At 42.0% G+C, this 16022-nt stretch overlaps 1 protein-coding gene across 5 annotated transcripts in view; it reads left to right on the top strand.

The window, feature by feature from the left end:
• The window catches only part of ptprz1a (protein tyrosine phosphatase receptor type Z1a), a 132728-nt gene that overhangs the window by 78941 nt on the left and 37765 nt on the right, over positions 1–16022 (top strand). For 2 of the 5 annotated variants that reach the window (XM_036003608.1, XM_031279710.2), the window contains exons 9-12: positions 309–493; positions 2859–2985; positions 7542–7582; positions 8525–10874. In XM_036003608.1, coding sequence (XP_035859501.1) covers positions 309–493; positions 2859–2985; positions 7542–7582; positions 8525–10874 — 2703 coding nt within the window. The remainder of the gene's footprint in view (positions 1–308; positions 494–2858; positions 2986–7541; positions 7583–8524; positions 10875–16022) is intronic. The other 3 variants (XM_036003609.1, XM_036003610.1, XM_036003611.1) reach the window with 3 other exon arrangements.

Genomic DNA, 16022 nt, shown 5'->3' with positions numbered 1-16022 from the left:
GCAGGTTCAGGCTCAGCTCGGAGCCATTAAAGGAGGAAATGTGTTATTGTGTGGATAGATGGAGGCTCCTCCTGTCTGTTGTCATCCACCCTCAGCCGCCTTTTTAATCTGAGTTAATCCAGACCTCCGAGTGTCTGTCATCTGCTCCTCTAATCGCAACTCTGACCCAGAATATTACTGTCAGGGTGCAGGAGGCTGATATGTATGGTTATATATATTTTATAGCGATTCATAAGGAAACAATGTGAAAGAAGCGTTTGAATGAAATGAATTGAATGAATTTATGCTGGTCTGTGTGCTCCTGTCAGTGTGCAGCTCGGAGCCGGAGAGCATCCAGGCGGTGCCCTACAACCTGAGCAGCCTGCTGGTGACGTGGGAGCGGCCGCGGGCGGTGTACGACGCCAGCATCGAGAAATACTCTGTCACCTACCGAGTGGCCAACGCAGAAGACAACGCCCCGTCTATATACCTGACCGACGGAGACCAGGATGTGGTGAGAGGGAGAGTCCACACTTTCATAATATCAATAACTGTTTCCTTAAGGTAGTCTGTGATGCATTTTCCATCCAAAGCCATCAGTCTACCACCGCTAATAGTCCCTCAACTGTCACCATGTTGCTCACTGAAAATCTAAATGCATGTCAAAGTGATCAGCTAAACATTGGAGACACAACTTTACACTACTGGGGGGACACTAAAGGCAAAAACTTATTTATTTTTTTAATTTTGAGGTTTTCCTAACCTTCCAAACCATACAACAATATGGGTCGTTTGTTCCTACCCTTAAATAGAGTACGACCCACAGGAGTGGTTTCTGTCCTCATATCTAAACCAGAGAGCGTCGGTCGCAGGGTTATGTTTTTTATTATTTTTGGGCTTTTTATGGCCTTTAATTGACAGGACAGGACAGAAAGGGGAGAGAGAGAAGGGACGACATACAGCAAAGGGCGGCGGGTTGGATTCGAACATAGGAATAGTAGAGAAGTAGAGAAAGACTGAAGCTATGGAAGCTGATTCACAACAAAATAAAAGACAAAGATGAAACTTTTGTAATGACAAACATTGAGTCAAAAGTGTGATTGACTAATTTTAGCTTAATTTACTACATAATGATTTTGATTTAATATCTCAAAATAAAGAATTTAAAGAAAGTTTGATAAGTATTTAAGAACTTAGTCAAAAGTTGGTGTTATCTTATACTTAATACTTAAGTATATATATACTTAATATGTAAAGGTTTACATCTCGTAATTTCAGTCCAAAATGTATTATATTAAAATTGTGACTTAAAATGGCAAATACTTTACCAAGTATCTCATTTTTAACCCTGAATTTTGAATTTGTAATTACATAGTTACTTAAGTTATTCATTTTGACTTCCCTTCACTCATTTCCAATTTTTGTTATTTTCCTGTCAGAAATGGGCTTCCATATTAAACAGCAGTAATACCAGATAACAAAAGATTTTCATTTTACACCTAGACAATCTAGCACAAAGTGCTTACTGAAAGCATTGGGAAACTACAAACAGAGTGAAAAATATACCTAAAATTACAAAATTATGAGGAACAAATTTTCACCTTAAGTGTGTTCATATCAATATCAAGTCCTCCAAATCCTTAAATGACAGTACGACCCACAGGAGCGTTTTCTGTCCTCATATCTAAACCAGAGAGCGTCGGTCGTGGGGTTATGTTTTTTATTATTTTTTGGGCTTTTATGGCCTTTAATTGACAGGACAGCTTGAAGACAGGAAAGGGGAGAGAGAGAACGGACGACACGCAGCAAAGGGCCGCGGTTCGGATTCGTACACAGGCCGCTGCCAAGGACTCAGCCTTCATGGGGCGCACACTCTACTGGGTGTGCTAGAGGTCGCCCCGTCAGTCGCGGTTTTAAATACATCTGTTTGGTTAGGTTTAGGCACAAAAACTACTTGGTTAAGTTTAGAAAAAGATTGTAGTTTGGGTTAAAATGAGACGTTACTTCACGTCAAGTTACACACGTGTTTAAGTTAAAAAAAAAACCTTGCAGTTTACTTTTATTTTTAAACGGGACTCAATCCCCGCTCTCCTGGTTGAAAGTCCTGTGTTTGGCGCTCCTATACTTCGTCACCTTACTTCCTGCTTATCTATATAATTATTATGGCCACTAGAGGGCACCATCACTATAAACGTAAATACAGGTCGTTTTTGCTGCTTGAACAAACAGCCTATGGAAGCGTTTTTCGGGGGGAAGAAAGTCTCAATATTTTCCCAATTTCACCTGTATTTTCTCCTCTTAAAGTGCTCATATTGTGTTTTTTGGCTTTTTCCCTTTCCTTTATTGTGTTATATATCTTTTTTGTGCATGTTATAGGTTTACAAAGTGAAAAAGCCCAAAGTCCACCCCAAAGGGATTTACCATCTCCAACAGAAAACACTGTTCAAACAGCTCTATTGTAGTCCAGCCTTTACTTCAGAGACAAACGTGGTCACTTTGGAACACACGTTATAATGCTCGCCTAGCTGCTAGCGTGGCACTCCTTCATACTCTGCTTCTGACTGGCTAGTAGTCCTTACCTAACTTTTGCGCATGTGCGACTCCCAACAAAGATGGAACAGAAGTTGAGAGGTCTCATTCTGTAGCTAAAACAGAGAGCTCAACACACAGGGTGAAAAGAGGAGCTGCAGCAATGTGCAGTACAACAAAAATATGGTGTTTTCTGAAAATTAAACCACGTAAACCTATTCTGATATAATCTCTAAATACAATTATGAATCTGAAAATGAGCATAATATGAGCTCTTTAAAACAATGAATAATACCCTAATCATCTTTGTGGTTGTTCAAAGCTGGTGTCATTCCTTCTCCCTCTAACAGGGAGCGATACTGGATGACCTGTTGGCCAACACCAGCTACGTGGTCCAGGTGGTGGCGGTCTGCACCAACGGTCTGTACGGACGTGTAAGCGACCTGCTGACGATCGCCATGCCCGTCGACGACCCTGGTAAGAGTGACTGAGACTGAGACTGAGCGTAGAGTTCGGCAGATGAACTGTACACATATTTCTCATTAGGGTGCAATTTTTTCTTTTTTTTTTTTATGGAAAAGTTAAAAGACGGAAAACTGCTTCTCTGGCTTCTTAGAACGGAGCAGAAAAGACTTTAAACAAATCAAAGAGTAGAGAAAGACTTAAGCTATAGAAGCCGATTCACGACAAAATAAAAGACAAAGATGAAACTTTTGTAATGACAAACATTAAGTCAAAAGTGTGATTGACTAAGAGTAAATTATGACTTTATAAATTGGAACTTATGAGATAAGTCATATTTATGACTTTCTAAGTAGAAATTATGACATTTTAACTTGATTTACTACATAATGATTCTGATTTAATATCTCAAAATCATAGAATTCAAAGAAAGTATCATAATTCAAAAGTTGATGTTATCTTATACTTATGTTTTAATATCTAAAGGTTTACATCTCGTAATTTCAGTCCAAAATTTGATTTATAATCTCAAAACTGTGACTTCAAACGGCAAATACTTACCAAGTATCTTGTTTTTAACCCTGAATTTTGAATTTGTAATTACATAGTTGTGTAAGTTATTAATATGGGCTTCCATACTAAACAACAGTAATACCAGAACAAAAGGTTTTCATTTAACACCTAGACAATCTTTAGCACAAAGTGCTAACTGAAAGCATTGGGAAACGGCAAACAGAGTGAAAAATATACCTAAAATTACAAAATTATGAGGGAACAAATTTACTGGCGAAACTTAAGGACAGACTTCTGAAATGGGTTAGTGTCAGTCGTGCTGTAAAATTCCCTTCTTCTTCTTCTTCTTGTTTTCCTTTTCTGGTCATATGTTTAATCACCAGTCACATTTATTTTTTTGAAACATTTCCATCTTCCCACTCATCCTTCCTCGGAATTTATTTATTGTTGTTCTTCCTCTTTATCTCCCTCTTTACCCTCCCTTCCCGTCACTCTGGGGTGTATATTCTGTGTTTTGTGAGAATTTAATCGCACAAACACACACATGCAGAGCTCTTGTTTGACTCATCTTTTTCTGTGTTCAACTGTTTCACACGTTTCTCTGTGTACTCTTCAATTGTGCTTTCTCTATATAGTATTTCTATATTCCTAAGATGATAGAGCATGTTGGTTTGGGGTCATTTCTAGAGTCGTCCATCTTTGTTTTGTTTTCATTGTGTGGCGTCCGTTCCATCTGCCTCTCACAGTGAGAGAAATGTTTGCATGTGTCGCAGCAGCATTTTGTGTAACATGGATTGCAATGATAATCATAGTAACTTTGTATTTCAACTGAACCTTATATTAAATAAACTAATATGTCTGGTGACAAAAAGAGAAAATACCCTGCATCCTGTTTCAGTGTCAGCATGCATGAATGGGTGATATTCTGCAACATCATTTGTGACACCATTATCTATGTAGCATGTTTATGGAGCTAGAACAGTGACAGTAACCTGTGGTATTGAAAATAAAATTTGGCATTGAAACAACATATATTGGCACTGAAAAATGTTGAACTGAAATATAAAACACAAACATCAAAAAGTTATAATCTCACAATGCTATTATTTTATTTCACTTTGAAATTTGTTTTCATTATGAGGTTTTTCAATGTCAATCTATATTTTTTCTTGATGTCTGTCTTTTTTCAGTGACAGTTTATTTTTTATTTTACGCAGTCAGGATTTTTACAATGTCACTGGTTTTCAGTTTCAACTTTCTGTCACCGTTTTGGCGTAGAACCGCGCCCTCTTTGTCCCTCCCCTCAAGCCCCTCCTCTCTACGCTAAAACAAAACTGAAAACCAGTGACATTGTAAAAATCCTGACAGCGTAAAAAAAAAGACTCACTTAAAAAAGACAGACATCAAGAAAAAAATATAGATTGACATTGAAAAACCTCTCATAATGCCAAAAATGTCAAATTGAAATAATATAATAGGATTGTGAGATTATAACTTTTTGATGTTTGTGTTTTATATTTCAGTTCAACATTTTTCAGTGCCAATATTTGTTGTTTCAATGCCAGTTTTTATTTTCAATACCACAAGTTACTGTCACTGTTCTAGCTCCATACATGTTGGCTAACTGAACATTACAGCCCCATATTAGCTGCACTTAAAAAATGGTGCAGCTTTTGCCATATACTCCGTAAAAGTCCGAGGACAAGCTTGCATGATGGCAGCTAACAAAGGCGTTTGCTGTTTAGAGCGGTCATAAAGATACGATAGCTTAGCGCTACAAAAGCTAGGTTCACTCAACATTAACACTAGCTAGGTCTTTAGCTGTAATTATTAGCCAATTAAACCGGTTCTTGATTGATTAATACATGATTAAATAGAAAGAATACTTCACGTTTGCCTGTTTCAGCTTCAGACATCTGCAGACTTTGGCTTTTTTTTTTTTTTTAACCCTCGCACCAGCGAGTCCAAGCAATGTTTGACAACACTCCTACTCAAAAAGCAAATTGCAAAATTAAATTTTTTATTTCATTTATATATTACGCTACTTTTGCGAACCCAAGACTTTTGTAAACTCATTTCAAACACCAAAACAATTGAGTGTAGGTATGTTTTCACAAGAGATTTGAGAAATATGTCCGCTTTAGCGCCAAATAATGTCTTTACACATTGCCCTGGAACTAATTTGGGCGTCACTATAAAGAAAGCTGAGTGTGTTCTGAACATTTTGATGTGAAACATGGGGATCCGTTATCTGCAAATACCCTAAAAAGGAGAATTTAAGAAGATATCTAAAAGTGCCCTCAGACCTCAGAGGGTTAATATCAGGATATCGTTTTTATTTCCAACTCATTTCAAAACATTAAATTAAAAGCTATTACTCATTTTTATAAAGTTAAGGAAAGCATACAAAATAATATACCTTTTTTGAAGCTGTGACATTTTTTTTCCTGTCATTGATTTTATTTATCAAATAAACTTCAACAAGAGCTTCCCACTTTAAAAAATAACGTTTTTAGAACTTTGCGTCGTTCTGCGCCAAACCCAGAGTCATCTCCCTCTTCTCCCATTTCATTAAACTTGTAAAAGCTCACCTCATGCTTCACACACCAGTCTGATCTGGTCTCCATGATGTGTGACTTAGCCTCAGACAGGTAAGACACCACCCACCACCACCTGTCCCCTGACATGCCCGCTGTGTGCTGTGCGTCTGAGCTCGCTTAACATATCATCTGGCAACTCTTTTTGCCTTTTTGTGTTTTACAAAGAGGAGGATGAAACAGAAACATGATTAATTGCAAATGCTTTTTGTTCAAGGTTTTCTGGACAGACAGAGACGGACAGAGAGAGACAGAGACAGAACAAGACAGACCGAGAGACAGAGAGAGACAGAACGAGACAGAGAGAGACAGAAAGAGACAAAGTGGGCGCCTGGATAGCTCAGTAGAGCGGGCGCCCATATATAGAGGTTTACTCTTTGAAGCAGCGGCCCGGGTTCGACTCCGACCTGCGGCCCTTTGCTGCATGTCATTCCCCCCTCTCTCTCCCCTTTCATGTCTTCAGCTGTCCTATCAAAATAAAGGCCTAAAATGCCCAGAAAATAATCTTAAAAAAAAGAAAGAGACAGAACAAGACAGAGAGAGACAGAGAGAGACAGGAAGAGAAAAACAGACTAACACAGGGAGAGAAAAAGAGACGAAGAGACAGAGATAGACAGCAAGAGCAAAAGAGACCGAGACCGACAGACAGAGACAGAACAAGACAGAAAGCGACAAAGAGAGAGACCGAGACAGGAAGAGAAAAAGAAATGGAGAGAGACAGGAAGAGAAAAAGAAAAAGAAACTGAGAGAGACAGACGGAGACAGAGAGACAGAAAGAGACAGAACGAGACAGAAAGAGACAAAGACAGAGACAGGAAAAGAAAAAGAGACAGACGGCGACAGAATGAGAAAAAGACAGATACAGAGAGAGTCAAAATGACAGACTGAGACAGGGAGACAGTAGTCGGTAGGACGTTACAGTGCTCAGTCAAAAGTTTTTTCTGTTTGCTTTTTGTCCATGCATGCAAGTCCAAATGTGTCTATGTTGCATGGAAGTGTCTGTCACCATTTCTTATTGTGTTTATCATGAAGCCAAAATACTGCTTGAAGTGATGTGCGTACAACCTTTCCCTCTTTTCATCATGAAGATCATACAGAGTAGTTTTAGGTTTAGAGTAAACAAAACTGAACCGAGTTTATCTTTTCATTTTTCTAAAAACTATCCAAAAACACAGAGTCCCAGGGGGTTTGCCTTTTCCTCTCCGCGATGTTCTCATCACACGGTTTTCAAATTGTTTAACCCTTTGTAATGCGTCTCTGCCCTTTGGCATTGGTTTTCTTACATTTTCAACCTCAGGAAATCAACACCAACATAAATACACCTCAGAGAAATGCAAAGGTCAAAATAGGCAAGAGTTAAGCTGTGTGTATTTCATGAGTTTTACTTTTTCTGAGATATTTTAGTTCTTGTTTTGAGTAACTTTGGGTAACTAATGATGCAACATGTGCCTTTTTTTTCAGAAAATGCCCTGGATCCAGACTCCGATGAATTTGACGATGAGGTAAGGAAACTTTGGTAACACTTTACTTGAAGGTATCTACATAAGAGTGACATGACACTGTCATGACACATGAACCCTAACTCTAACCCTAACCCTAATTTTTTGATTGATTATTTTAATTATTAGTCCATTATTTTCTCGATTGATCGATAAGTTATGGTCTATAAATTGGTGAAAAATGTCGATCAGTTTTTTCCAAAGCAAGATGACGTCCTCAAATGTCTTGTTTTGTCCACAATTCAAATATATTCAGTTTAGTGCCACAGAGGAGAGAAGAAACTAGAACATATTCACATTTAAGAAGCTGGAATCAGAGAATTGTTTTACTTTTTTCATAAAACAATCATTCAAACCGATTAATCGTTGTAAAAAAATAGTTGACGATTAATTTAATAGTTGACAGCTAATTGTTTTATCTTTGCAGCTCTACATTAGTCTGGCTATCACCAGACCAAGCTCAGTCTTTTAAGATTGAACATTAGTCTGGGGAGTCTGCTCTGCATTTTCTACTGCACAAGAGGCGTGATCAACGGGCATAGTTCAAATGACTCTGTACGCAATTGGATAGTCCTTCAACCAATCAGACCAACGATCCGGGTGACGTAAATTAGGCTTTTACCAAAGCCGGTCGGTAGTAAGGCAAACACATCCTTGTTTTGTAGGAATTGTTCCAGGGCAAGTTTCTGTTCCGTTTTCAGAGAAACAGCAGCGACAGCGGCAACAACGGGTTGCTACGCTTCGGTGGCTGCCATGTTGAATGTAAACAAAAAGCTGCTTGCCGTCATTTCTCTATCGTCAACGTGTTAAATCCGCCAATAGTGCGCCAGGTGGATAAGCCAGTTTGTGATTAGACCCCGCATCAAATTGCCGGCAGATCTGGCTGGGTTTACCCAGTCTAGCTCTACATGTCATTGTTTAGTTAAACCTCTTTCTCACCAACAGGGCAACTATGAACCTGATCTGTCTTGGAACGAACCAGTCCAAACCGAGGATTACGATCGGGCCTGGATTCCTACAAACTCACCGAGAACCGTGACTTCGACCACGACTGGATCACCTCTTTTACCTTTACCTGGCATCAGAACGACAACAGCAGAATCTGTTCGGAGGAAAACCACCACTGACTCAGTTTCCCCAGTCAGATCTACCCAGTATGGTCAAGTCTTGAGCCATTCTGAAGAGACAGCGCACCGCAGTACCCCCACGCGTCCGCCAGAGGTCGCCCTACAACCCGAAACAAAAGGAGACGCTCAATTCAGTGGCAACGCTCCCTTTTACTCCACAACAACAACCAAGGAAGCCTTCATTTCCACTCCCACTACTCCTGTATACCCCAATGCAAAGACACATGGCGTTCCTGGAGTCATAAGTCCAAAAGACTCCTCTGAAAAAACAAAAGGTGACGTTAGTGCCACTACTCCTACACTCACCAGTGCAAAGACAAAAGGTGGTAAAAGTATTTCTTCACACAGCACCGTTACCACGACACTGCGGTCTCATACCAGCGACACGAGCAGCACAACAACATCGTCGTCCTTCATCCACGCCGAGACCAGCCGAGGCTTGGCGCGTCCAATGAACGAAGACACCACCACTGATGGAGATGTGTCTGCTGGACCCGGAGGTCTTCCAGAGATCCAAACTCAACCTTCCTTCTCTGGCAAAGTTGTTCCACGTAGGCCCACAAGTCCCAGCATTCCTCCTTTTTCGTCTACCACGACTTCTGTCCGGCTGAGTGGCGTTCTCTTGCAGACCACACAGCCAATGTCCACTGGTGAGCGCCCCTTTGTCCTCCCCTCCACCTCCACCTCTTCTTCCTCCTCCTCCTCCCCTCTGTGTGACACCGCGGACCCCTCCATCTGCCTGCATGACCCTCCCTCCTCGTCTCAGCCTGTGTTGTCTGCCTCTGCGCTGGACTCCCAGCATGCCGCAACCGCTTCGCTCTCTAGCAAAGACCAGGCTTCTCCTTCAACCCCCACACTCCCTGCCTCCACCCTGCCTCACCTCCCTCACCCCTCGCACCCCCTGTCTGGTTGGGACCCTGTCTTCCCCGGTGTCGGGTTCGATGATAATGATAGCGATGGTGATGGTGATTTGTTGTCTGGGTCTTCGTCTTCGTCGGTCTCCTCAGGTGACCCCTCAGTGTTTAGCGATACCCCTCCTCTCCAAACGGTGCCGGATCCATCTGCCACCACCGCCGCCGCCGAGCCGTCCGAATCCTCCTGGGATCTTTCACTCTCAACGGTCTCACTGTCTCTCAGCCCCACCCTCCAGCCTTCAGTTCTCCTCTCCGACTTCACCCTTTCCGGCACAACTCCGGGCATGTCCCGTTCTTTCTCCCTTGGGTTTGAGGACGCAAGGTACGCCACGGGGAACACAATAGAGTCATTTCTCCCCGAGGTCAGTGGTGATGGGTTTTCTCTAGCTAGCGACGTGGACCACATGTGCGGCTGTTCTCTGGAGCCGTCGGCGTCCGCGTCCTGGTTGCATGCCTCTCCTCATGTCCCCCTGCCGTCCTCAGCCTGGAACTCTGCTAGCTTAGAGCTTTACTCTAGTGTGGGCTTCCCTTCAGCCTCTGGTGTTATAGACGATCTTCCACACTCTTTGTCTGTGGCTGTGTCTGACAGTCTGTCCTTAGACCAGCCTCTGCTCTCCCATAGTGCTATCTCTCCCTCATCGTCCTCTTCACACTCCCTCCTTCTCCGAGTCACCCATAGTGACCTGCCCGTTTCTGTTGCAGCCGAAGCGTCTGGCGCCAGGGACCCCTGGTTCTCGGCATCAGACGGGACCCCCGCCCTACAAACCTCCGCCCTCCCTTCCTCACCCACAGCCTCCCCCTTCACCCCCACCCCAGAAGGACAGGCGTTAGACATTAGCAGCAGTGCCTCCGGCTCGGCTCTGTTCCCCGACTCCCAGGAGGGCGTAGATCAGGAGTGGGACAGGGTTCAAACATCGGCCTCTGGAGAGAGCGTGTTCACTTATTCAACTGACGTCGCTAACACCATTCCCCCGTCTGCGACCTCTGAATCCGGCCAGGCCCCCGATGATTTGGATGAACGCACCTCGGCGTTCTATTTTGAAAGCGAGAGCGGCAGTGCCATCGCCTCAGAGGTAGAAGGCACGCCGGCGCCAACCACTCCTGCTGTAACCTCGGCTTCACCCTGGTCGCTGGGCGGGGAGGAGGAGAGTGGCTCAGGGCAGGGTGACAGCCTGTACGACAACGAGACGTCCTCTGACTTCAGTATCTCCGAGCGCACAGAAAGAGAGTCGGAGACAGAGGAGCCAGTCGCAGGTAAAAAAGCCGTACAAACTGCATTTCACCTGCAAAATACCAAGGGATCAGGAAAAGTTCTTCTGGACATCAAAAAGATGACTAATCATCATCTATCAACAACAAAACTGCATTTCATTTTTGTCTGTGAATGCGAGAAAATTCATGCATGCAAGGTAAAACATCACCCATTACAGTCACCGAAAAGGATCCAATCATTTTAATGAACGTCCCATCACTATCTTCATCATCCACTGAGACTCCTTAATGTTATCACTCATTCATCCATTTTCCTATCCACTTATTCTGGAGTCTGTCCCAGCATGCATTTGGTGAGAGGTCTGGTCAGGATGGCAGCCTATCTCAGAGCTCAGTTCTACGCCATTACGCTGAATTAATCCATACGTTAACAAAAGGCAAATCTTTAGTGGTAATAAGAAGAAAAAGTCAACTCATAATTATTACTATTACAAAAAAGCTTAATGCTTTTATTATCTTTGCTCTGCATTGAACATGTTGGCCATCGTGGCCGCTCATCCAACATCATTAAAGATTCCTGTCGTGTTAAAGTACATAAAATGATGTCCAAAATCCCTCAATTGCAATTTGAGAAACTTTACAGCTCAGTGTCAAAGTGTAAAAGATCCTTTCTTCCCAAAGTCTTTAACCCTAACCAGTGTCCTGGCCGAGACAGGCAGCGGTACAATCACACAGAGTACACTAAAACATAAAACAACAAGGAACGCAGCAAATATTTATAAGTCAACCACAGTCATGAATACAGCAGGCAAAACATCTACAGCCAGATGTGTCAGCCTCCAAGTCATTTAGCATCCTCTTAAAAGCGACCGATGAGAGCAGCTTGTTAAGTTTGGAAGGTTTTCTGTAACTTGTTCCAGGTAGAGGGAGCAACGCCTTTTTTACCAGTTCAGTTGTGACCTTTGAGTGCCATGACAGATGTTATCCGTCACGGCCACCAGAGTGCAGCAGAGCTCTTTGAAGCCTTTTCTGACTACACTGCACCGTTTTGTCAGAGTCAACTTCTCTGAGGGCCACACTCGAAAATGAGAATCACATCAAGGGCCAGACATGTAGAGTTTATTGACATGCTTTTATTTAATCAAATATCTTTGACTGTATAATTGCATATCTCGTATAGTCTTCTCACATACAGTTTGGGTTTACATAAAGCCCTAAAAAAAGTGTCTTAGCTATCACAGAGTAGCAAGCAAGCAAAGCAAGGATTACATTTTTAAAAGCAGGCTACCACACAACCTGAATATGCAAACCGACTGGTTGTGCGGGAATATCTGAGTGTCAAAGTCAGCAAATCTGCCAAATTCTGCTTTGAGTGTCGCGTAATTACAGTTTGAAAACAGTTTCTGGTCTTTTTGGTTTGGCGCACAACTAGGCGGGCCAAAATTTACTGTGAACCCAAATTGATATGCGGGCCGGATCAAAATTTGCGCCGGCCCACAGGAATTAAGTTTGACACATGTGGTGTACAGTCTCAAAAAAGGATTTATAGTCCTCAGTAAAGTGATAAAACTCTCGCTGACCGTTGTGTCCAGTGGCTCCTTTATCTCCTTTTTAACACCTTTATCCCTTTTAAACTGCTTTTTAAATAACCAAACCAGGAGAAGTTGGTGGTTTTCCACATGAATGGTCCCCTTGTGCCTGCTCTAAACAGTATAGTTTGTTAAAAATTCGTTAAAAAGATCTGATTCTGAACAACATTCCCACAATAGGTTTAGTGGGCGCACTGGTCCTGATGCGCGGGTTTTAAATAACTATTCAGGGGTGTTTGCATGTTGCACCTCATTAACAGGTCATGTATGACGTGACGTACTCAGCAGAACTTCAGACCTTTTTCTAAGGAATACATTTAATACCAAGGTTGATTTTTAGATTGGGAATCAACTTAACTCTAAATCATTCTATCAGTTTGTAGACTGATTTTCTTTCTTCCAGGCAGCAATTATTTTTTTATCTGCAGACAGATAATCCATCAGGCAACAAAAAGCTGCCTGTATTTACTTCAAGGACGCTCTGGGTGTTTCTTGTACATGCGAGAAACCTCTAAATTCCTGCTTTTATTTGTATTGTATTTATTTATGCAATTTTTTCTTTTTGTTTGCTCGTCATACTGTACGTTTTGAGTTTCCAGCGACAGCAAGCTCATGAATGTCCTGCGTTTTGTTTGGAAAGCACAATAAGACTTACAGTGGCACGCATAAGTTTATGAACCCATGCTAAAGTTGATAAAAAAAGAGGAATAAAAAAAAAAATCATCTTTTGGAAATTGATCTTAATGCCTTAATTTAAAAAATCCAAACCTTTAAGGACACCAATTTTCTTTGTGAATGAATAATGTATCGTAAATAAATAAATGTTCTTCCTTAAAATACAGGGGGCATAAGTATAGACACCCATATGTTAAATTCCCATAGAGGCAGGCAGATTTTTATTTTTAAAGGCCAGTTATTTCATGAATCCAGGATACTATGCATCCTGATAAAGTTCCCTTGGCCTTTGGAATTAAAATAGCCCCACATCATCACATATCCTTCACCATACCTAGAGATTGGCATGGTTTTATTTCAGTTAACCTAATAGCTGGTTTGATTTGCATTGAGAGATGATTTTATGGAAAGTACCCCATGCCAATCTGTAGGTATGGTGAAGGGTATGTGATGATGTGGGGCTATTTTAATTCCAAAGGCCACCAACGTTTGATTTTTCCTATTTTTTTTAATTAAGGCATTAAAATCAATTTCCAAAATAGTTTTTAATTCCTCTTTTTAGTCAACTTTAGCATGGGTTCATACACTTATGAGTGGCACTGTATTTTGAATGGTGTCTGTATGTAGCTTTATTACAACATGACAAAGACTGGTTTGTCACATCCTCCAAGTTTAACACATGGAGGATAAAACTAGTGAGCCGTTCACTGTGTAATAAGCAGGGCTACACGGAATCTGCGGATGCAGAAATCTCCAGAATTCTTCTGCAGATTTTAAACACATTTATTTTATTTTAAATAAAACTCAGAATGTTAATACATCTCCACTCCAAGCAGAAGAACAGTACAACTAAATTCTGCAGATTTTCATTCTGCATCACCTCTGAAAACTAAAAAAAAAAAAAAAAAAAATCCATATCCAGGGTCTAGTAATAATCCGTCAGCAGCAAGTTTAAAATCTCTTAATATGAACTAGTGATCTAAGTCCAGAGGGCGCTATATGTTTAAGGCAAATTTGTGGTATGTGATTTTGTGCTAAATAAATGCTCTGAAACCAATGGCTGCCTGGAAGGTAAGATTTTTAGTATTATGTTGGTGTGAAACAGGCAAAAACACTGATATGGTCACTTAAATTGTAATATATTGTATTTCTATATCCGTGCCCTTGGCATTCTGACAGCCAGATGTACAAAAACCTAACTCCTTCATGATTTAGTTCGTCTTTTCATTTGGAACTTTGAATGGGAAGTTTAATTCTCATCCGATCTTCTACGTGTCACTTTGTCTCTTCGGTCTCTGCACCAAAACAAATAACTTTTTCCATCTTCTGTCTGAGCTTTTTCTTTTCCTTTTGCCCATTATCATCTTTATCAGGGTGTCCAGGGTTTTAGAGAGGCAGAGAGAAATCGGTCGGATGGATGATTGAATGAATGAATGAATGAATGAATGTGTTGTACCTCTGAGGGTGCACAGAATAGAAAGCAGGCTCTTTATGAACTAGTCAACAGGGCTGACCCAGCCATTCACGGCGGATCTGAGTCAGTTTGTGCAGAAAGAGGTACATTCAGACAAACAGCCTTCCAGTCAAGGTTAATCCATACTAGTGTTTTGCTTACTGGGTATCCGATGATAAAGGGAGGATTCAGCGGCATCGGCTCAGCAAGGTCAGGTTCCGCCGTCAGGTTTTTCTTTTTTTTATTCAAAGTTACAATAATGGCACTTAATTGACTCCAGCTCAGCTTTGCTGCTGTTTGATGAATAGGTTCTCGCTTGCTCTCCGATGGATTATGATCCTTTGGGCCTCTCTGCGTTTCTTTCAAGAGGTTTGGCAGGTTTGAAAAAAATTGACGAGTTTAGTGAACATGGTGGCACATCGTGTTCGACTGCTGGGCTGTTAACACGGTTTGTGTTGCGTTCTGAAGGCTCGATGGTGTTTTAAGCCCCCAACGTCGACTTCAAGGCAGTGCTGCGACCGTCGACTTCAAGGCACCTAACCCTAAAGGCCATTTTATAGTCGTGCGTAAAATCGACGGCGTACCCCCGCAGACCACTCTGCGTCTACGCCGGACCCTACGCCGTAGCCTGACGTGCACCTCTCGAAAAATGTAACTACACGTCGCTGTGACTCGCGTCTGTCGGCCGTGGCTTGGTAGCGTTGCATTCCCCCCGACTCATTTCCCCTTTCTCCTTCTCCATAAACAATATGAAATCAAGGAGAGGGTTAACTTCTCCTGCTCCAGATTTTCCACCGTGGTCAGAAAGAACAGGGGAGACACTTTGTTTCTCTCACTCTAGAGTCACTATTCACTCCAAAGCTAATCGCCGTCACTCTCTCACATCTCCCTCGCTCTATCACCCACTCCACACACACACACACACACACACGCACGCACACACATGCCGGCTCGACGCACACACCAGCACACAAGTATAAACTTCAGGCCACTTACGTAAGATACGGCGAAAGCTCTGCGTGGAGCCTCCGCAGAACCATAAAACAGGCTTAACCCTAACCATTGCCTAATCCTAGTGCCTTCCAGGTAGCGCTGCCTGGAAGACAACGTCGGGGGCTTAAAACACCAAACACCGTTCTGAAGTAGATATTGGATATTACAGAGTGTTGGGGTTTTAGTTCTGCTAGTCTATATCCTCGACGTTCCACTTCCGCATTGCATTGCATGCATTCTGCCGGATGCATGTCTTTTCACCGATGTCCTTCCTCTTTCTTTGTGTTGTAATTTTAAACTCTGGTGGATTTATGAGGACTATGGTTAACTGCTCCTCAGATCTCTGCTGGACTATCTGTCCAATCTTGAGTTTTCTCTCGCACAACTATTTTTGCAGCGGCTCCATGCGGAGCTTAGCGACGCCCAAGGCGATTGTGATTGGTTTAATGAAATGGCAGTAAACCAGAGCATGTTTTTCTC

This window comes from Sander lucioperca, chromosome 7, assembly GCF_008315115.2.
Source record: "Sander lucioperca isolate FBNREF2018 chromosome 7, SLUC_FBN_1.2, whole genome shotgun sequence".
Lineage (NCBI taxonomy): Eukaryota > Metazoa > Chordata > Actinopteri > Perciformes > Percidae > Sander > Sander lucioperca.
The sequence above is the reverse complement of the archived record's forward strand: the minus strand, read 5'-3'. Positions and strand labels throughout refer to the sequence as shown.